The sequence below is a fragment of the Grammomys surdaster genome, unplaced genomic scaffold, assembly GCF_004785775.1.
Source record: "Grammomys surdaster isolate TR1022 unplaced genomic scaffold, NIH_TR_1.0 328, whole genome shotgun sequence".
Lineage (NCBI taxonomy): Eukaryota > Metazoa > Chordata > Mammalia > Rodentia > Muridae > Grammomys > Grammomys surdaster.
In genome coordinates, this window is record NW_021604747.1 from 2673949 (window position 1) to 2697137 (window position 23189).

The 23189-nt window shown below is 42.2% G+C and overlaps 1 protein-coding gene across 3 annotated transcripts in view; it reads right to left on the bottom strand.

Annotated features, from left to right (window-relative positions):
- Epc1 (enhancer of polycomb homolog 1) overlaps nt 1-23189 on the bottom strand; it is an 84706-nt gene that overhangs the window by 39541 nt on the left and 21976 nt on the right. Inside the window, exons 1-2 of one of the 3 annotated variants that reach the window (XM_028778194.1) lie at nt 17025-17479; nt 15474-15905 (exon numbers count right to left, since the gene is read on the bottom strand). The exons of 1 other annotated variant lie outside the window; for it this stretch is intronic. In XM_028778194.1, the coding sequence (XP_028634027.1) occupies nt 15873-15905; nt 17025-17177 (186 nt within the window). In that variant the 5' untranslated portion in view covers nt 17178-17479 and the 3' untranslated portion in view covers nt 15474-15872. Of the gene's footprint in view, nt 1-15473; nt 15906-17024; nt 17480-23189 lie in introns of those variants that run through there. One more of the 3 variants, XM_028778192.1, reaches the window with a different exon arrangement.

The following is a 23189-nucleotide window of genomic DNA, read 5'->3' on the forward strand; positions in this document are numbered from 1 at the left end:
CCTCTCATAGTCAACACAGACACCAGAAAGATTTATTGAGCAGGGAGCGTCTTGCAGTGGCAGACCTGTGCCTGAAGAACAGGCACAGCCTGTGGTTTCTCCAATACTTCTCCCAAGAGTCCTTCATCCATATGGAGTGTTTACCATCGTCATCCTGTCTCTGTTACTCCCACTGACTCTTGGATGGGGAGGAGGAAGAGAAGGTGAGGGTATTGGTATTGTGTGGCAGTTTTTATCCGGGGCAAGAGGCAACACATCCAGACCTATACAGTCCTATACAGAATTACATGTTATCATCTGAAAATCCAAAGACTTTGATGCTGTAACTAACTGGGACTTTCAGGTAGGCTTCACTGTAGAGATGAATTCATTTTGTCAAAAAGGAGCTAAACCTTTGGTTAGCCAAAAGTCAAGATTATCTCCCAAATATTTACACTTCCTTAAGATTGTAATTATTGGTTCCTCTATGGCTAGGTTTAACATATTATTTTTACTGGTCAAATTCTGACCACAGCAATTAACAGCCGACTGATCTTCTGTAGCTCTTTCTTCCACTAAAGTCACATTTGGGATTGAGGCCACTCTGCCACAGTCTACATCCTGGAGTGAGGTTATGAAGAACAGAAGCCCCAAGTCAGCCAAAAAAGCAATGCAGTGATATAAATACCTCTTTGCTGCAAAGCCACTAGGATGGGGAAAGGTTCTATGCTTACAGTCCAACCTTTGCCTTCCCTACCCTATCTGGTAACAGAAAAAAACAGTCATGTCAGTCATACTAATGGATCTATATTATAAGTGACAGGAGTGTGATAATGAAGTCTAGTGGTTAAGAAACTTGTAACACAGCAATCACACGGTAAAACTGGCGTCTTGATAGAACTTGGAAGTGCAATAGAAACAAACACAGCCTTGGGACAGACTGGCTAGAAATGCATGAATAAGTTAGCCAACCTAGTCACAAATAACAGAGGCCTTAAAATCCAATGCTAAAGGTAGGTGGAGCTAAGATCCTATAGTAAAAGGCTGTATCAACCAATTTATAAAACAAGCTTCAGCAGCATTTGTTGTGGCAGCCTGTGACTTCTCAGTCTCATAAAGGACAACTAAGGAAGGGACCATTAGTAAACTCAGTAGGGGCATAGTAGGGAAATGCTTTAATAATGGAAAGAAAGATGAGCTGCTAAAAGAACCTGGAGGCTTCAGAAGCCAGAAAAAACAGGCCAGATGACAAAAGCCCAGAGCGTCTGTCCCAGTTAGTGTTTCTCTTGCTGTGATGAAACACCAGAAGCAAGTTGGGAAGCAAAGAGTTGCACATCATAGAGTGTATCATTGAAGGAAGTCAGGATAGGACACCTGGAGGCAAAAGCTGATGCAGAGGCATGACAGGGTGCTGCTTACTGGTTTACCAGGACCACCAGTCCACGAATAGTCCCATCCACAGTGGTCTGGGCCCTCTCCTATTCAGAAAGTGCCTTACAGCTAGATCTTAAGGAAGCACTTTCTCAACTGAGGTCCCTCCTTTCAAATATCTCTAGCTTGTGTCAAGTTGACATAAACCTAGCCAGAACAGCGTTATATATCACTTCAAAAACAGCAGCAATAGTTTTTTCTGTCTTCAAAGAAAAACTGACTTCTGAATAGAGGAGGAAGCAACTAGACTTTCGCAAGGCTTAGTTAGGACATTAAATTTGAGTGATACACAGTCTCCTAAACTAGGGAAGCAGCATAGCAATGGGATGACAATAGGAACAATTTTTAAAGTGTATTAGCATTCTTCATATGGTGTGTGGGTGCATGGGTGTGTGGTGTGTGTGCATGTCACAGACAGCTTGGTGAAGTCAGGTGGCTCTTTCCACTTCCCTGTGGGTTCTGGTGACTCAATTCAGGTCATCAGGCACTCATGGCAAGCATTTGTACCTGATAGAACATTGGAAAATTTTAGGAAGTTACTTTAGACACAGTGTATTTTCAATGTTTGTTAGCCTGACTGTACTTGTCCAATTAAATTCTCAACTTCTTGCCAGACTAACCTTTCCACTGGGATTTAGCAAAGCTGGGTATGTAAATTCAATGAAAGGGCAGTTTAATACCACTCTGTTTAGCTGGATAAGAAAAAGAATTCACGTCAAGATATCTGTAATAAGGTCTAGTAATTCTTTTTATAAAAAAAACTGGGTATGGTGCCATGTGGCTATAATTCCAGCACCTAGGAGGGTGAGACTAGGAAGATCAAAGAGTTCATGGCCGGCCAGGTTACAAAATCAGACCATGTACAAACAGAACCAAACAAAGGCTACGGGACAAACACATCAATGAAAATGTATTTACGAAGCTGATTCTTTAATATTTCCTGATATACAGAAGAAAAAAAAACTCTACTGTTTTCTTTTAGTGCAAATGTATTACAAGGAAAACTTCACAGAAGGAGATAACATTATTCGAATCTCTCAGGTACATCCCACTGCCAGTGGTTGGTAGAAGGGGTCCTTACTGCAAGCAGTAAGAAAGCATTTGCCATCGGTCTGTATTTGCAGATCAAAGAGATGGAAATTAATGCAAAAAACCTTTAATTCAAGTAGGAAATTAATTTTGAGAATTGATGATTTATTCTACTTCTCTTTGCTTCAAATGATAAGCAAGGTGCCTTTTCAGGAACTTCAACTTGGCTTATTTTCATTATGCTGAGTAGCAACATAACTGCTGTAAACTACAATTCTCATCTTTAAAACTGGGAATTTAAGAACAGACCTCTAATTTATCACCTGAGTTTTAAGTCCCATGATGGAAAAGCCATGTGTGCAGACAGCACAGTATCAGCATCACACTCTGAGAATATGGCTCTGAACATGCAAGCTGGCACACTGAATACAGGCCTTCATAGGTTACACTGCAGGAGAGTTCATGACACTCTCATGTCTCTCATATAAGCCATATCTTAAAATCTACTTCATTAGTTTTACTTAAACACCAATGATGAGTGTCATTTAGAATATGATGTTATTGAATGCCTAAGTTCCCCAGAACATTTTTGTTTTTTTGAGGCAGGGTAGAAATCCTATGTAGCTTTGATTGTCCTAGAACTCACTTTGTAGACCAGGCTGGCCTTGAACTCACAGAGCTCCACCTGCCTCTGCCTCCTGGGTGCTGGAACTAGAGGTATGAGCTACCACACCTGGTTCCCAGAACTATTTAAACATTTGTTTAAGAAACACTTGTTACTTTAATATTGTTTTAAAGACGATGCTTTCTGCCATCAATGGGCTTAGGAAAAGAAATTTTTATATGTTAATTTGTTCTCTAATGTTCAGAAGCTATGGCATTTGGCAATTTTAAGATAGTTTTCATCTAAACTGACAGTAAAGGAGTTTTCTGAGATGACTGGATAGGGGGATAGTACTACCCAATGAGAAGAGGGCTTGTGGCAGCTAGCTAGCCTTCAAGACTAACCCAAGATACACCTCCTTCTTGGTATTCAGAATCCTGACTGATGTGTGAGCAGCAAGGCAGAGGTGACCCTGTGCCATATAAGACTAGGTAACCAAAGAGGAGGCTTTGGGTGTGTTCTTAGTATCTCTTGGGCCCTATGCTCTGGAGGAAGCTGGAGGCTATGCCAAGTCATGTAGGTAGCCAATAGAGAGGCCTGGGTGATGATGAACAGAAGCCATGTGCTGAGAATGTGAGTCTGGAAGCCGTTTGCAAGTGAGCAGTGCTGACAACCCTAAAGGACTCTCCTTAAACTGCAGTCAGGACTGCCCGTAATGTAGCTCCTGGACTCTGAAGCGGTGAGATTTTAACTGGCTGATGTTTTGAGCTGCTGACTTTGGGGTAATTGCATGGTAACAGATAACACACAAGTTGATACTGATTCTTTGCTAACAAAACAAAAAAACAAAATAGAATAGCTTTGGAACTAGTCCATTGACCAAAGAGAAAGCATTAGGGAAGAGGTCACTGATGATGCCTGGCAGTGTGCCCCATGGCTGTGCAGGTGAGGGCACACAAGCAGAGGGCAAGTTACTGGACACTGGAAGGCATATATCATCAAGTAAGGGGTAGGAAGTTTTCACTTTTGCCTTTAGATTAAAAGTAGAAAATTAACCTAGTGAACTAGGTGCTGGAACTAGGTAAGGAGATGTTCTGAACCGAAGTTAGAAATGATTTTCCCCCATTATATATAGTAATACATAAGAGTAATTAAATCAAGGGCTCTTAAAACAAGAGGCAGGCTGATGGTCTTGAAAAAAATGCAGTGTCTCTTTACAAATGAAGCATATATTTGGAAATGGATGCTGAGCCAAAAACCAAACCCTAGGCACTGCCAGAAATCATGGTCCAAATGGCTTGCTGGAAGAGTCACATCTTTCTTGTGACACGGTCTCACTATGCAGCCCAAACCGGCCTCAGCTGGGACCTTCTTTCCTTAGGCCCCACACATTGGGATTACAGGTGAGTGCTGAGACTACAGGTTCAGGCCTCAACTCCTTCTGTAAAATCTCTTGGACTACAGAAAAGATGCTGAGAGTCCTGTTTCACAGATTAGCTCATAGAGCTGCTCAGAAATTTAAGAGTGTTGTCTCTCAGTAGGACCAATAAAGAGATGATCTCTAGTTTACTCTTACAGGCTAGGTGTTAGGTATAGGTAGCTCACGCTTGTGACACCAGCAGTTGGCTGATGTTAGGAAGGATTGGGAATCCAAGGTCATCTTGACTATATAGCCAGTTTAAGGCTAGACTGGACTAAAAGACACTTTCTATGTATTTTTATGTGTAAAATATATATACATTAATTAAACAGGTGGTTTCAACTGAGAGAACTCAATACAATTTGAAGAAGACTCAAAACGTTTTAAAAAGTATACACGTAGAATCACTGGTCTCTTGCATTGTAAGAAACAAAAGATAGTAGAAAACAGACTCTTAGAAGCTCAAATGTCCACAGAAAATAAACAATGGTTGAAAACTTGGTTGAAAATGTGACTAAACATTACGTGTTGGAGGTTATTTTTAGATTCCTAGGTCAAGAAGAATTATGCTCATGAAGCTGAACACCAAAACTATACCCAGCAACAGTCAAGTGTACTAACATTGACTTAGGTAAGATACCTGATTCTGAGTTCAGACAGTAGTTGACGAGCCTTTGGGGGCTTTGGGTCAGTAAGTAAGGATCATCTACATATGGAAAGTATGTGAAGACCACTGCAATGTCCCTCATCCTGGCCATGTGTAGAAGAACCCTCTTACATTTTGCCTAGGTAGATCTATGTGACCAAAAGCATATTAACAGTATATAAATTCTGAAATCAAATTACAGAAGACTATGGCCCTTCTCCAACACTTTTATTCTGGAGGAAGGACAGTTACTGACAGTTACTCTAAGGCTTCAGGACAGCATAATTAAAATAAACCACCTCTAGATCCTCAGTTCTTTGGTATCCAAAAGTATTAGTTCAAGTTGCCAAACTTGAGAATAATTTGCTGTGGAGCAAGAAACTGCTAGTAGAGACTTAAAGGGGACTTTCCCCTTGGAGCCCCTCCTCCTCTTAAGAGTTCTTTCTCACCTTTCCTTAATAAATCTACTCTTGCTCTAAAACAAAATGAAACAAAACGACAACAGAAAAGAAAGGCAGGAAAGGCGAAGGGGCCAAGTGAAAGAGAACAGGTGGAGACATTAGTCAGAGGTCATGTCAGGCCTCCATTCATCATAAAAAGGGGGTTCTGTATCTCCTTCTATGAGAAAAGGAGTGATTTTACATCTTCCCAAGAAATTTTTCTAACCTTTGTACAGAGATACTTAGTTGAAATGTATCAAGTGGCAGAGAACTCCAAGAGCATAAAAAGTTACTAATGTAGCTGGTTACAGTAGCACACACTTTCAGTCCCAGCACCTGGGAGGCAGAGATGGATTGATCTCTGTAAATTGGAAGCTAACACAGTCTACAAAGTGAATTCCACACCAGTCAATGCTACACAGGAAGACCTTATCTCAAAACAAAAAAAGCATAAAAAGTCACAGAACTTGTTAAAAAGATGAAGACACCCCCACCCGCATCGTCTGAACCCCCCTTAGACAGCTAATAACTTTGCTGTCTGAGATATCTCACCAGAAACAACTGATCTGAATTGACTTTCTTGTCCAGTAAGCAATGCTTCTGAATACATTATGTCACACTAAATCATAAATAAAACTAGACCCCACTGATAAAGCAGTTCACAGCCAATAATATATACTCTTTGTAACTTAAATTTGTTGAAATTTTAAACCTACTGAACACTTCTATCCTTCAAGAGGACACTGATCATGCCTACAGAGTTTCTGAGCAAATATTAGAACTATATATTATACAGCACTTTACATATTAACTACATTTCTGGCAAAAGCAGTTATGTCTCAAAACTAACACACACACATACACACACACACATGCACACATGAGAGAGACAGAGAGACACAGAGAGAGAGAGACAGACAGACAGACAGACACATGGGGGAAGGAGAGAAAGAAGGAAAGATAGACTTCACACAGAAACATGGATCAGGACCTAGATGTAGATAATTCACATACAAATTTTATCTAATGGAATGTTCTTTGGGAGTATTTTTATATTGTGAAATGTATACAGGCCACCTGTTAATAACTGCAATGATATCTCAGTAACTGTGATAATTGAAAAGAAGCCTCCAAAACTTCCAGAAAGTCTCATGGTAGGAAATTAGTTAAGCTTCTGTTAAGGACCAAAGTAGAGAATGAAGGAAAGGTCTCAGCTATTCCATAACAACCCACAAAGGTTCACTTCCTGAGTATTAAAACATCGGAAACCACAACACTCAGAAGGCAGTGGCAAGAGAATCGTACACATGTGAGGCCAGACAGTCTACACAGCAAGACTCAGAGTCCTCCCTCCTCTCAAAAGAATATTTATGTAACTGTCCATGAGGAGTGATAAGCAGCCCTTCTTCAGGCTCCCACCACTATCTCTGACTACAGCATGGTCATCCCCTTATAGCTCAGCTTTCTAGTGGGGGTTTATAAACCATTATTAAAGAGTGTGAAAAACAACTGTTTCTCTGGCTCTTCCCTGCATTCTGATCTCAACAGCAACTAATGTGAGCCAATTTCTCCACTCTTCCTGAGTTCTCCACTTCTAGTTCCAGTTTGTACACCTTGCTCTAACTGGTTCTGCAGCATTCCCCAAGCAGCTGTCCGGTTCCTCATCACAGGCTGACCACTCTTCCTTGGTTTCCACAGCTAGCCCACACCATGCTTTTTCTTAGCCTTTCCTACTCTTATGCTTTTCTGGAAGCTGTCATGTGCTTTGGTCTGCTGCTGCTCAGCTCATTCCCAATACTGCACTGCATTCATTCCTAAGAGTTTACACACCTGGAATTACCTGACATCAGGGCTCTCAGCCACTTCTATCACTGCTCCTGAGGTTCTATCCAAGAGAGCTTGATTTCACCAATAGCTGTACTTCTAAAACCTAAACCCAAGGATCCTTCTCTTTCCTCTCCTAACTCAGTTCCTTCCCCTAGCCATGCACTCCTATTTTTTTTTTAGACAATCAACTCCACACAGCCTTTCATTACAATGAGTCCCATATCAACTTTCTCTATCCACACAGTTTAGACCCCATGGTTGAGATCACAAAATGCTTCACAAACACTCATGATTTCACGACTCCCCTTATTTTCTGTACCTCCTGGGCAAACGTCAACATTAGATGAACTCCACTGTCTACATTTATGCCAAAAGCCAAGCTGGATGCTTCCTTTTTACTGAGTTGTCCAAATGATAACTTTAGAACGATCACAATCCTGGCTTTCAGCACATTCATCAATGCAATCACATTTTCCCAGTAAGTTTAGTCGTCCCTAAGACTCCGGCTCCCTCCTCACAGGGAAGTGACACGCTCATCACACAGGTCACAGAGAAACACAAGTTTATGTCAGCTCACCCTCATTACCAGTTCTACTAACTACCCGCCCAACCCCCACATAGCTTGCCTTCCCTTCCTTAAAAGAGGGGGCATTCCTTCTCTAGCTAGTTAACCAACTCCCTAGTCAAATGGATCCTAGAGAGATAGGGAAGGGTTATCAAGAGCAGACACCGAGTTAGAGAAGATGGGATCATCTCATCTTTTTAAAATGAAATTATTGTTATATTAACTGGAGTAACTTACTGTTATTTATACCTTTAAATGCTTTATCTACTTTTGTGATTATCAAATGGGCCACATTTTTTCTGCTCTTTGAATGTCTGGTAATTTCTTCTTTTCCTTTCTCAAACAGGGCTTTTCTATGTGGCCATAGTGGCCTACACTATGTATTTCAGGGTGATCTCAAACTCAAAGCAATCCTCCTGCCTCAGCTTCAGTGTGTTAAAATTACAGGTGTGCCTCATCATGGTGATTTGAAGTCCCAAATGCTGAGGTTTTTTTGCTGCAGGATTAATTTCCAACATAGGTTGTTTAAACCTCAGATTTGTGTGAGCCTTGTGTTCAATCTTTCAAGCCTAGAACAGTCATTAGCCTAGAACAAAACTGGTGATAACTTTCCAGAGTGCTTTTCTAGATTGATGTCTCTTCTTGCCAGGCTGGGTAACATTCCAAGCTCCATGGTTTCTAGACCCATCCCTCCTCCCACAGACTTGGAAGTTCCTCATCAGCTCAGCTCAGCTTCAGGAAAGATCAACAGGCCCCCTGGCACTCCTTCTATGCAGCTTTTGTATATCTGTATCATTCTACATTCTATCTCTTCAACACACTGTGCTGCCAGAATGTACTTGGAATTTCTTTCTTGTGCTTCGAGTGAAGACTTTGAAACACAGTTTTAGAAATTATCTGCAGACCTCAGTCCCTTCCAGTTTCTACCCTGATTGTTTCTGCCTTTCCTAACAAAGGTTTTCTAAAGCACCTTCTGAACTTGCTGTGTTCTCTGATTCACCTTTTCTTGGTTCTCCTAACAATGAGCAGTCCTCTTTATCTCATCACTGGAATGAGCTGACAGCACAACCAACCTCCTTGAACGTTTCCACTCTCAGATGGCATCTCTAACATAACAGTTCTTCCTGAGTTGCTAAAGTCTATAGCATACACCATAAGCTAAAGTCTATCAAATGAAACAATACTACTTGTTACAATTTCTATTGCTTTTACAAAACATAAAAATAAATACAACCTAAGAGTGGAAAGGCTCATTCTGCCTCACAGTTTAAGAGAATAACACTGTCATGGGATTGGGGGAGTGGAGTATCTAGAGGATCTTGCCATAGTTGCCTGTTATAAGATGGTGACCAATTAAGGGAGATCCACTGAAAATGAGACAGGAAGGGCTATTTCAAGACTGGATTCCCAGTGATTCACTTCCTCCAGCTAGGTCCTACCTCCTAAAGGTTCCATTCGCCCTAAAACAGCTTCATCTACTGGGGTTCCACAGTCTAAATACATAAGCCTGCAGGGACATTTCCGACCCAGCCTATAACAAGAACCACACTTTCAGTTGCTCACTGTACTATATTCTCTTATGCTCGATTACATTTGGATTAAGAGGCTTTCCAAAGCCTTTTGTTTCTATGTTCTCCTTCCTGATTTCCCACCTATGAGCGTAGTGTTCCCATCATCTATGCAGCTGCTCAAGTAAAACTCTAGCTATTCGCCTTCATCTTTTCTCTGCTGATTCAAACTCAGCAAGTCCTGTTGGTTCCACCTCAAAATGTATCTCAAACCCATTGCATCCTCTTTATTTCCAAACAAATAAACTCTCTCCCACTCTTGCCCAAAAGACTTACTCCCCACATGATATTTCAGAACGATATTGAAAAAAAAAGAAAAAGAAAAAAGAAAGGTGGAATATGTTCCTTCTTTATATAAAACCTTATTTCAAAGCACTTGCAACTCCTCACCCGAGCACCCATCGACCTCCCTGTGTTCTGGTCACATAGGTCTTCTTTTGGTTCCACCCTTGGGCTTTCTGCCTAGAAGGTTCTCTACCTCGAGATTCCTCAAAGGGCTGGCTCATTCTCAGCACTCAAGTCTCAGCTAAGTGTGCCTCAACCACTACTTAAAGAAAACTGTCTTCCTCCTATCTGGAATTCCGTGTTTCTAATCTTACTGCCATGTAAGAATCATGTTAAAGTTTACTTTTTTATTCCCCCCCATCAAGCCATTCAGCTTTAAATATTGACGATTACTACATACTAGACACCATTCCAGACTCTAGAAACTCATCCATGTGCAATTGAAGCACACAGAATTCCCATCCTCACAAAGCCAATGGAGTATAAGACCACAGCGCACTCTTGTGTGGTCACTGCTGCACCCATGGGACTTACTAGTTTCCCAGAAAAGGCAACCTTTGCTACTTAAGCGAACAAAATGGACTTAGCTGTGTTTACTGTCTGCATAATGCCATTCACCTCAAGTATCTCTAAATCAATGACCACATTTTTGTTTTACACTTTGATACTAGTATATTTATATTCTGTTTTAACTTCAGACCTCTTTCACCAATAAAATATAATTTGAAACTGATTACAAAATTCTGGCTCTAACCCCAAGTTCTTACAACCATCACAGTACTCTGTGACTATTTCACCCACTTATTTCCTATATATCCTTCAGAACCTGGCTTTAAATCTGAGCCTGCCAAGACTAGACCAGAAACAATTACCCATGAATCTCAACTACCTTCTTAGTAAATGACAGGCAAATGATGTCATTAATTAATTCAAGATTTAAGGCACAATACCACTTTTTTTTTAAACAGGACCTTGTCTTTCTCAGCTAAGATAAAATAGCCTTGTGTATACCCACTCAAGCAACACCACAGGTTAGACTAGATTTAGCTCTAACTAATACTCAGTTTTAATAATCACCGAAACTTAAAGACAGTTTTTACAACTATATTATGGATCTCTTTAGGGAGAACACATTTTACACCAGATAATCAAAGATTTCATATTACATCACTGTTAAATTACTTTTGAGCACCAATAAAAAGGTCATTCTAAAATTTAACTAGCAATAGCATTTGTGTCCTCACTGTTCTTACACATGCCTTCTTTACTCCTCGAAGTTACCCTGTAAGGCAGTCAGGTTAAGTGACTTGTGAAAGGACTCAGTCCAGGTGCATTTCCTTAGCATATATAAGTGTTATTTGGGTTTAAATTATTAGCCTAATTATAAAAAGACTGGAACTGAAAAAAAATTACCCACATGACATTTTAAACTATGCATCTACTTGGTAATACTGAAGGGAATCTGTTGCAAAATTCAGCAAGTTATGCTACAATGCATGTCCAAAGCCAAAGCAAGCTTGTTAAGCGAACATCATATTGTTCAAGAGCTGGTTTCCGCACTCATCGAGGCTGTAATCCAGAGTACCACAAACTTCTCAAGGCCAGCAAGTTTGAGATTTAATTACAACTCAGCAACAGGTTGTCAACTGTTAGATGAAATTTACTTACTGCAGTTAAAGATGCAGAGTGGACATCACTAAGCTTAACAGCCTAGTTTCTTATCACCACGAGCATTTAGAGGGTTAGAAAGACTCCAGTCTATGAACATGCAGAAGACAACAGCATCAGGACCCTACTGACAGTGACCCTATGAAAGTCGTTAAACCAGTGGGTTCCTACCTCACACAAAGTCACTGCCGCTCTCTCCAGTTTGCGTCAGGGTCTCACTCTTCAGCACAAGTAGCTTCTATTCCATCCCCACCCTCGGCAAGACTGCATGAACCACCATGCCGAGCGTTAGAAGTAACATTTTAAAGGTCCAAAACTTACTTCAGAAGTTAAATACATTTTCCTGTCTCTAAAAGTTCTTATACTTTGCTTTCACTTGTGTACCCAGAAACCACCTGTTTTACTAAACTGTAATATGAAATCTCATTTACTTGTGTTATCTAACTGTAAGAAGTGGAGTCATAGATACAGTCAGGACCAGTGTTTCCCTATGAGGAACACTTATTAACAAGTGCTTTAAAAAGGCACCTAGTAACAAGCTCTTAAACTGCTGGGCAGGTGGGTAGAGGAGCCCTTTGATCCTAGGAGAAGCACAGAAAGGCCTATCCCTATGAGTTCCAGGCTAGCATGGTCTACAGAGACAAACTGTGCCTCTAAAACTGAAAACAAACAAACTTTAAAAAATGGTCCACTGAACTGAAGAGGTAGCCAAGGTTGTTAGAGAAACCAAAAACAAAAGAACAAAACTCCCCACCCCACCAAAAAAAAAAAAAAAAAAACCCATAGCATAAAAAGGAACAAACAAAACAAAAAACACAACCAAATAAAGTCCATTATGTTTTTAATAGAACACTGTTTGGTATAATATCTAATCCTTCCTGCCTTCCTGAGACTTACAAGCTTTTAGAAAGTCTTCTATCCCTTGATTGTTGTATATTTAGATAGTGCTCTAGCAATAAAATACTAAGCTCTAGTAATAAAAATATAATTTGGTAAAAAAAAAGTATTCATCACAACCTACAGAAGTTCCTTTAGATATATAAACCATCCATTTTTATTGTAATTTCTTAAGAAAATGAAGTTGAGATAACCGCAAATCTCAAACTCCATAATAAAACGTGGGTTAACCTCAGACGGAAACACTACCAGCCTTATTGCCTTTGGGCTGATGTCAGTGGAAGCTTTCCCTTCTGTAGTTTCTTCAGTCTCTTTCTGGATTGCCTATTATGTTTTTAATTACTATCCCTTTATTACAAACTAACTGCCATATTGAGATAAAGAGTCTCCATTTGAAATTTCAAGTTTGAACCTTCTCTTTGCCAAAACAAACAAACAACAAGAAAAAAACCCCAACCTCCCCAAAATTTTATATGCTTATGGAGGGAATCCCAACTGCTACAAATAAAGGTTTGATTACCAGTCCTATAATACCAGCAGTCAGAAAGTAGACTCAAGCGCCAGGAATTCAGAGTGAGCCTCAGCAGCCTGACCGCCTGCCTACCCAACCAATTCAAAATCACCAACAATAAAACTGTCACTGAAAATTAAGCTTTAGTTTCTCAACTATCTTTGTGTCCAGACCCTTTGCTGTCTAATGAAGAGTGCCCAGATCTTCTCTTTTCTTCCTAACCCAAATGACCTGAAGTTTCTAATTCTGCTTCTGTGTCAATCAATAGACAGTACACTTCACTTGCACGACTGTTGACAGAACGGAAAAATGGGCTGAATTTTGCAACTTTACACATAAGAGACAAACTTGGCTTAACATATTAAGGGGGGGGGGAGCTTGCTTTCAAAAGAAAATCAGTTTCAAGCTTACCACTGAAACTGTCAAATTTATTTCTATGAATCCAAAGATCTGTTAAAAATTTTAGATGTAGAGCTTTTTATATTGGGAATATGTACATATATCCAATTTTTCCTCCCCTAAAATTCTTTTTTAAAAGAAAACCAAAATTGTTTATAAATCCTTCACTTGCATGTGGTAACCCCAGAAAAAGGTGAGACAGAGGCAGGACTACAAGACTGTTGTGTCTAATTAGAATTCTTTAAATCTAGAGTTGAATTATGATAACTAGACTCTATTTAAATCAGTCTCAAGAGACTGCATGGCTAATATCAATGTGGTATCATTTATAATCCAATGACTTCAAGTGTCCCACCCAATTCCGACTCCTTGTAAATGATGGCCTGTTCCCTATGTCCTATCATAAAAAGTTAAAGTAGCTCCAATTTGCCAAATGTCACTCTAAAAACTAGTAAAAGACCTGCAGATGTTTCAATACAAGAAAACTGTAGAATCCCAATTTTAATCACTTAGGTCAACTGTTAACAAACCCATCCAACGGGGCTCATCTCTTTGGGAAGGTATCCTGTCCCCAGTGGCAAGGAAAACTGTGGCAGTAATGAAATTAGCGATTTAAGAGATGCTAAGTGATAGTGGGGCATCCACCCTTCACTGATTTTCTTTTTGATTCAGTTCCCCAAGCCCTAGAACACTCATTTTTTTCAAGGAGTTGCTAGTCTATTTTTTTTTCTTTTTTGAGCTTTACAATTTACATGTGACTCTAAATACAAAAATGTCCACCCTTACCTTCTTACTTAGTAAGTTGTTACTTATTACATTCTACTAACTGAAACACTGAATCCCTAACATTTATAATTTAGTCAGTTCAAGTACAATCCAGTTTTCAGTTCTACTACAATAAAAGTTTTTAAACAGAGTTAACAATTTGCTTTATTAACTCCAAAAAAGGGGTGTGTATTCTGTGTGTCATCGTTTATTTAAACTTGTTAAAAAATTAAACATGGCTTATTAGGCCAGCATCTTCATCTTTTCTAAGGTGTCCATCACTAAAGTGGGCCTCTCCCTTGCTTGTGGATTCATTCTCATAGTCTTGTGCTACCAGGATTAAGCTTCGTTCAGTTTTTACTACTAAGAGTGGCAGAACAGGAGAACATTGAGACGTTATCCTCCCAGTACTAAAAAGGTTCCTAAGCTGGCAATGGTGGCTTACACGGAATCCCAGTACCCAGGAGGCTAAGGGGGGTGGGGTCAGGAGTGTATCTGAGATAAGCCTAGGCTACATAACCAGATCAAAACCTAGATTTCTTTAACCACAAAAAATAAAGGCAACAATTATATTCTTAGGTAGCTTTACATGCCATACATTTAAATCGTGAAATGCTTTTTGTAAAGCAGTGGATAAGAAACTATCCTCATCTCTATGTTTTGTCTAATTAGAATCCTATAATCCCATAAAGTTAGATTATGATAAGTAGATCCTATTTCTAACCGTTTCAAGACTGAAACTAAATTAAAATAACCGATGTTTTCTTAAACTAGACAATCAACTCATGCCCTCAGTTATGGGCCCGGCAGGAGGCACAGGCCATTTGCCCACAGAGGAACTCTGCTTTAACTTTAAGTATACTATGTTCAGTACTTTTCAGTATTGTATAGCATACTACTTTCACTGCCCTGACTCACAGAGCCTGTCACTAGTGTGGCCTGACACACAGGATTGTGGAGCAGTTTATTTCCTGAGGATTTTAAGTTCTTCTATTAAGAGACCTATGACTCACAATACCGTTTTTTGGCTGGTTGTGACTTGAAGAATTCTAAACAGATGACTGAAAAAACTAATCCACATACCTAATAAAAGTTGGAACTTCACTACTAAAACTCAGTGACAACCACTGCACAGTATCAAAATTGTTTCAGTGAACAAAAATTACTTGCAAATGTTAATATGCATGGACAGACCCTTCAGTTGAGCTCAGCTTTCATTTTAAGTTGTAGCTCTCAGGACTGTCCAAAAGACTCAGAAAGCAAGACTTAACTCAAGTTTCTAAAGTGTACTGTAGTGGGTCTTGCTTAATTAATGATTTCCACCTTAGACACACACAAGATGCAACAAATTCCTCCAGCAGGGTAACACCAGCACCCCAACTTGAAAGTAGTATCCATATAACTTACATAAACAAAAATAAAACAAAAAGACAAGATTCTGCAATCACAAGTACTTTAATTAAAAAAAAAACAAATCACTTATTTTAAAAATAAACAAATGTCACCATTCTACTCTAAGTTGATACAAGTCAAGAGTAAAGAGCACTGCTCTCACAGAGTCAGCGAGAAGTCAGTCCACTACCCCGCACATCTCAGCCTCACGTAGCACTGAGCTGTGAAGTGAGATTCAAGACCCTCCACCCCAAGGTAACATTCGACTGTCAAAACTATTTTTTACTTTAAAAGGTTAAATAACCCAAGCAGTTTAAACAGTTTTATTTTGAAAAACATTACAGAGAATAGAAATTCTTACAGTACCAATAGAAGTATTACAGTACAATTTTCCACAACAAAATTGGAGCACACAGTCCACGGGAATCCTCGACTTCCTTGAACTGTCAACACACTGCACCCTGTATAAGTGGCTGTACCTGGAAACCAACGTATGCAAGTCCTTAGAATTAGAAGTCATCCAAGTTATCATGTTAAACATCTGGGGGAAATGTGAGTCTATTTATTATCTGTGTCCGGACCCAACTTCCACGGCAAGGTAAAGGCCACAGCAATAGTAAATCACCTAACAGCTGTATAAAACAATAATGTAACTACTGCAGCCCACCCAGTTTGGATAGTTTAATATTAGGATGTCTGTGAAGAATTCACTCAACTTTAGCTACGCTATTAATACAAAAGGACCTTAGAGTTTTTAACATTCAGTGAAACGTTTATTCTCTATCTTCTAAAAACAGGCGAACTTAAATTTACAAAAAAACTAAAAAGTTGCAGACTTTAGAACAGAGTTACGAACTGTAAACAAATCTGCAACACTGTCTCAAAGATCAAAAAGTAGGAGACAGTTCTTTTTTTTTTTTTCTTCCCGCTAGCACTGCGGGTGGAAACAAGAATATACCGGGAGTTTCATCTTCTATAAATGTAATGGCGTCTGGGCAGACCCGGAGCACCCTCGCCATTTCCTTTCAGGAAGGAGAAAGAAATCATCCTGAACCCTGAAGTCAGCATGACAGGCCCCTCGGAGGCTCCACGTGGGGACTGCACTGAGCCCTCCGGCAAGTGCGCTCAGAGCCTGTGCCCGCAGCCGCAGCCAGGCCCCGACGGCCCCAGAGCGCCACCTAGCGGCCCTTCGAGGGGCCTGCAGGCGCGGCCCACTCCCGGCTCGCTGCACCCCCACTGCCGCCCAGCCCGCTTCCCTCTCCGGATATGCACAAGGCCCAACCCAAGAACTGAGACCACAAAATGGCTGCCGGCGGCTTCGTCACGTGACCCCTTTGTGCCTTTCGGGCCCCCGAACTCCGCGGGACCCGGGTACCAGTGGCCGAGGACGGCGGGAGGCCTTCGAGGGGGCCCCGCCGGGCCTCAGTGGCCCGGGACCGAGCACCCGGGGAGGCGGGGGACCGGCCCGGCCGGCGACCGAGAGTCGGCGGCGGAGAGAAGATGGCGGCCATTTTGTGTGGGTCTGCTGCTCCGCCGCCGCCGCGGGCAGCGGAGGGCGCGGGCCTGACGGCGGGTCGGACAGGGGAGTTAACACGTACCGACTCCTCTTCCTTCTCCATTCCGGTGGGCATCTGCGGCACGGCCCGGTTTATCGAGGCGTATTCGTGCAGGTCGGGCAGATCCTCACAGCGGAAGACCGGCAGCGGCTTCGAGGCGTCCAGCGCCCGCGCCCGAAACGACAGTTTACTCATCTCAGGCGCAGCAGATACCTCTCCGCTCTGGGGAAACGGCCCCGGCCAGCGGGATCATGGAGAACCGGAGTTTCGGTCTCCACTCGCCTGCCGCTGCCGGGGACTTGGGGGCGGAGCGCAAAGCCCGCCGTCCGGGCCCTGACACCAGCCGGGAGGGTGGGAGGCTGTGCCGCTCCGCGCCTCGCTCACTCGCTCTCTTCAATACGCCATGGCCAACATGGCGGACATTAAAACTCCACTGTGCGCTCTTCAGCCAACCCCAGCCATTCCCCACACTGCATCGCGCAGCGGCGCGGGCACGCGCGGGGGGAGCGCGGGCTCGAGCGGGCGCCGGCGCGGCGCGGCATGGAGCGCGCGTCCCGCCAACCCTCGGCCCGCCGGCCGCCGGCCTCGCCTCGCCTGGCCTCACCCGCTCCGCCCGGCCGCCTCGCGCCCGCCCTGCGCGGTGCTCAAGCGAAGGAGGGACGAGCTCGGCGCCCGCGCCGGCCCTGGAAAGGCGGACGCGTAGAGCGGCCGGGATGCTCCGGCCTGCGTCCCGGGCGCGGGCACCTGTCACCGCCGGGCGGCCGCGCAGGCGAGCGCAGCGCAGTGCAGGAGGTCCAGGGACTTAGAAATAAAAACGCACGCGAAATCACAGGCTAACTCTCAAGTCGAACGAAACTTTTGATGTAATTCTTAACTGGTTCAGCATCAAGTCAGGGGTCAGTCTTCCAACCCAGGACTCTCTATAAACACTACTTATATATTCAGCTCCAAATAGTTTTCCCCCCAATCCTTCATTTTATTCATCCCTTTTTGTATAATTGCAGCAAGCAGAATAATTACTGCAAATTGTAACAATCTTAAGTGAAACATTTCAGAAACTGTTTCCAAATCCCAGAGCCAGTCCTGTAGTGCTAACTAGCTCATGAATTTGTTGTATTTAGAAGAAACGCTATTTCAACGTAGTTATAGGTTCACATTCTTGCCATCTGTTCTCTGGAAAACTTTATAAAATCGAATCAAAGACCTGTGGTGGTTCCATGGCCACATCAGAAATGGGAGGTTAAACGTTAATTTATCTTAAAAGTAGATGTTATAAACTGGAAAGACTGTTAGGATGGATTTAAAAAGTTTGGCGGCAAAATTTCAAATGTTCAAGATTTTAAAAATGTGTTGTAAGTCTGATTTCCTCAAAGGTTACATAGTAAAAATAATCACTGCTCTTAAATACAAGGTCTGATAGAAATTCTTAGAGTGTACAGACAAACTATCTCTTAGATTTGTTTCTATGTAACAGTAATTACAACCTTTGTCCCACAAGAGCACACTTTGCTTCACTAGACCAGGGGGAGCAGACAAGCAGGAGACAGACTGCAGTTCTTCAGGATTATCCTAAAACTCCAATAGAGCAGCTAGCTGTCTCTGGGAGGCAGTGGGACTTTCACCTGCCTTTCCTCCAGGATCTGGGTTCACTAACTGCCTCTACCAAGGGGGCAGGATGAGAGCTAGTGCACACTGTTGGAACGGGCACAAGTGCTCAGGCTCTACTCAAGTATTCACAAATGTTTTGGGAGAGGATATCCAAGTGAGATTATGCAGATAAGCATGGATTTTGGAAGGGGAGGAGAAAAGGGGGAGGCAGAGAGGGAAAGAGAAATCTCAGAGGCATGGAAGGCTAGAAAAACTGTCAGAAAAACTGTCAGGTCCACCATGGAACATGACTCATATCTCTCCAGGTTCAACAGTTAGGGGAACACTGGCTGTTCAGTCCCCTCGGCCTGTAATATGACCTTACTGAAAATCCTAGTAGGAGAATTTATAGTTAGGGAACTGAAGAGTTTAGAGGACAAAATAGTGTCTACAGCCAATGAGTGAGCTGAGGAAATTACTTCTTTTTGTCTTCATTGGAACAACAGCCTAAGGGCTCCGAGGCTGGGGACTGGTAGCATGCACAGTCTTGGGCTCAATCCCAGCAGTACAAAATAGACTGACAAACAGCAGCCTATGGTATGTTTCTACACCCTCCAGCAGCAGTGATTGACTCTGCAGCCTATGGATATGTTCCTAAACCCTACAGCAGCAGTAATGACATTGCAGAAATAAATTGTGTTTTCTAGAAATGTTTAAATCATCAGGACACTCAGATCTGCCTGCTAAGAACCATGTTTTTGAATCAAGTTCTCCATTCATGTCTTTGTACCCTGGAATCCAACTCTCAGCCTCTTCTAGGTTTCTCAGGACCCAAAGGAGTTCCTCTCCTCTGCCACATTCACTGCACAGCTCCTCATTCTGACAGGTAGGACAGAATACTGAATGCTCAGATCTACTTTTTCTCAGTTCTACTCAAAGTTTCCTTAGGAGGAAAAAGCACTAGCCCTGCACTGTCTTTAACTTTCTCCCCAATCTATTTAAACTTCCCTCATTTTGTAAGTATCCCAACAAAAGCTACATAAAATTCTCAATGCTCCCAAAATGTATGCTAGCACTATATGTGGAATACACTTACTTTTTCTCAAACAGAAACATGTTTGGGAAACGATTTGTAGTTAAAAATGGCTACAAGTCAGCCGGGCAGTGGTGGTGCATGCCTTTAATCCCAGCACTTGGGAGGCAGAGGCAGGTGGATTTCTGAGTTCGAGGCCAGCCTGGTCTACAGAGTGAGTTCCAGGACAGCCAGGGCTATACTGAGAAACCCTGTCTCGAAAAACAAAACAAAAACAAAACAAAAACAAAAAAATGGCTATAAGTCATATCACAAACACATGCTGAACAGAGGTGATAATAGGCTACCTCTGTAGGGAACACAAGTGAGAGAGTGGGGAACCACACATGGCGGCAGCCCAGGAAAATGCTGGAGAAAGTAGTCAGGGCCAGGTGTGGGGATACAGATCTAGGATCGCAGCACTCAGGAGGCTGAAGAAGGAAGGCATGGCTGCAGCCATTTTGGACTATAAGGGAGCCCTTGCCCTAAGAAACCAAGCAAGCAACACATACTCACATACAACACACACTCAGTCTCACACATATACTCATACACACACTCACATACAGTCACACACACTCATACACACATATACTCATATACACACACCACACATATAGTTTCACACACACTCATATATAAACACATATACACACTCACATACTTACAGTCTCATATACATACTTGAATAGTCTCACACACACTCATACACACATATATACACACACATACAGTTTCACACATACTCATACATACATATACACACAGAGACTTACAGTCTCACACTGTCATATTCTCTCTCTCTCTCTCTCTCTCTCACACACACACACACACACACACACACACACAGAGTGAGTGGGTACGGTAGCACAGGATGTGGTTCTGAAAGATGCTATACTGGCTGGTTTTGTGTGTCAACTTGACACAAGCTGGAGTTATCACAGAGAAAGGAGCCTTCCTTGAGGAAATGCCTCCATGAGATCCAGCTGTAAGGCATTTTCTCAATTAGTGATTAAGGTGGGAGGGTCCACTGTGGGTGGTGCCATCCCTGGGCTGGGTTCTATAAGAAAGCAAGCTGAGCAAGCCAGGGGAAGCAAGCTGGTAAGTAACATCCCTCCATGGCCTCTGCAACAGCTCCTGCTTTCTGACCTGCTTGAGTTCCAGTCCTGACTTCCTTTGGTGATGAACAGCAATGTGGAAGTGTAAGCTGAATAAACCCTTTCCTCCCCAACTTGCTTCTTAGTCATGATGTTGGTACAGGAATAGAAACCCTGACTAAGACAGATGCCAGGAGAAATGAAATACTGTAAGAGAGACAGGCACTTGTGGAGGAGCTGAGCTATATGAACAAGACAGAGTGAGGAGTGGCTGCCAGGTATGCACGAAAATGGAGAGTTGTTCAGGCAGGGAGAGCAGGAGGCTCCCACAACAATCCTGCTACAAAACTATCTGGCAGAAGTGATGGAAATTTGAATGGACAGTGTACCAGGAGAGGTAAAGAGATGCTGAGTCTCTTTGGAGTGGATTAAAGGTGCTTTTGCTGTCTGTTCTGAAATAGGGTCTTGATATATAGCCTAAGCTGGCCTGGAAGTTACAAATTGCCTCTAGCTCCTGAGATGCAAGTGTTGGGTCACTGTTGTGTTGTATTCTATCGTTGTCCCCCCTCAACACCCCCAATGAGGTGCAAGGTTCAATCAATGAAAATAATAGTTACATATAATATTGTCACCCTGATGTAATGAACACAGTTCAGGGTGTGTGTCTTTAGTGGGGCTTCATAGTACATACCATAGGTCAATTTTCCTGGAATCCGTATCTTCTTTACCAAGCCATATGTCCATAATTGTTCTGTATTTTGCCCATGAGGAAAGCTAAAGTTGGTTTCAGTAAGGCCTTCTGTAATGCTGCTAATATCTTCTCATTATTACCAAAGCCGAGCACTTCAACAGGTCAGTCTTGTCAACAACTTCAGGAGACAGCTCAGTTCTCCTGCTTCCAGGGTCTGACTCATGCTTTTCTACCCTCTTGACCAGCTCCAGGCAATCTTCTAAAATCCTATCTTACAAGAATGTCTTGAGGACTGAATGAACCGACCCATGAAAAGCACTGACAATGGGCCCTGGCCCACCCAGAACAGTCCACAGCCACAAGTCCCTGCGATCTCATGGCACTGAGAATGAAACTGGTCTCCCACTCCAGGCCCAGGTCTGTACTCACGTTCACATATCACAGCCCTTAGGTTTTGAGATATGTGTTCCCTGTGTACCTCAGGCTGCTGTGGACTCTCCAGCCTTCTGTCTCTGCCTCCCACAAGATCAATCTAAGGTAAATTCTACTATCCTTCAAAATCCAACTCAATATCAACTCCTCCATGAAACTTAATTCATCTAAATGCTACTTTTATAATCTGAAAAACAAACAAGCAATTAGATGAAGTCAACAATCCTTAAGCCTACATGAACTGTTCTTTCCCTGAAGTCAATTCCACTTTCAAACGGCAAGACTAATGCCTGCCACGTGCTCCATGCTTACTCCATCACTTCCATGAGTGCCCTACTTGACATGTCTGTAGGGTAGAGAAGGGATATGAGCTGCCTCTGGTCATGAAGCTGCGGAGAATATGGAGGTTAGAATAGAATCTCTAGGTCTGATTTTAAAGTTTCAGAAAGAAGATTAAATCGAGAAGAGAGGACAGGAAATGGGGAAGGAGGGATGGCAGAGAAGCGAGACGGGTTAAGGGTTTTGTTTTTTGGGAAGGTGGGAGAGATTTGGATATGTTTATACTAAAAGCAAAAAATGGCAGATGGGTTAACCTCAGGACAGTCTTCTTACCCATAAGAAGGAAGACATGAAGTCAAGTATGAAGAGTAATACAAAGAGTTAAATTTCGTGATAAAACAACAGGATTAAATATCATAACACCAGTTTAGTTAGCAGATGTCCAGCTTCCTCATTCCTGAAAGCATTTAATAAATATTTACCAATAGTTTATTCAGAGCTAGGGCGAAGCAGTCAGTGCTAGAGAAATGAGAAAATACAATACATATGATCTCTCAACGGGAGATGCCGTTACTGTATCTATTGGGGAAATAAAAAATTCTCTCTCTCTCTCTCTCTCTCTCTCTCTCTCTCTCTCTCTCTCTCTCTCTCTTTCTCTCTCTGTTTTTTTTTTTTGAGACAGGGTTTCTATGCAGCTTTGGCTGTCTTGGAATTTGCTCTGTAGACCAGGCTGGCCTCAAACTGGGAGATCTGCCTGCCTCTGCCTCCTGAGTGCAGGCATTAAAGGCGTGTGCTAGCACTGCCCCGCTGGAAAATAGCATATTTGAATATGAATGGACTAAATGAGAATGCTGGGACTGAGCACTGTGCAAAAGCAGCAGTACTGAATGAACATGGTTTTGCCTAAGGCAATGGTTTCCCTTAACTTACTGTTCCTTTTTTTCTTCTCATAATAAACCACATAAGAAATGGCAGTAAATAATTCTTCCAACATAACACTTAAAATACAGACCGAAACCCTTTAAAATGTTTTTTTTTAACCTAGAAAA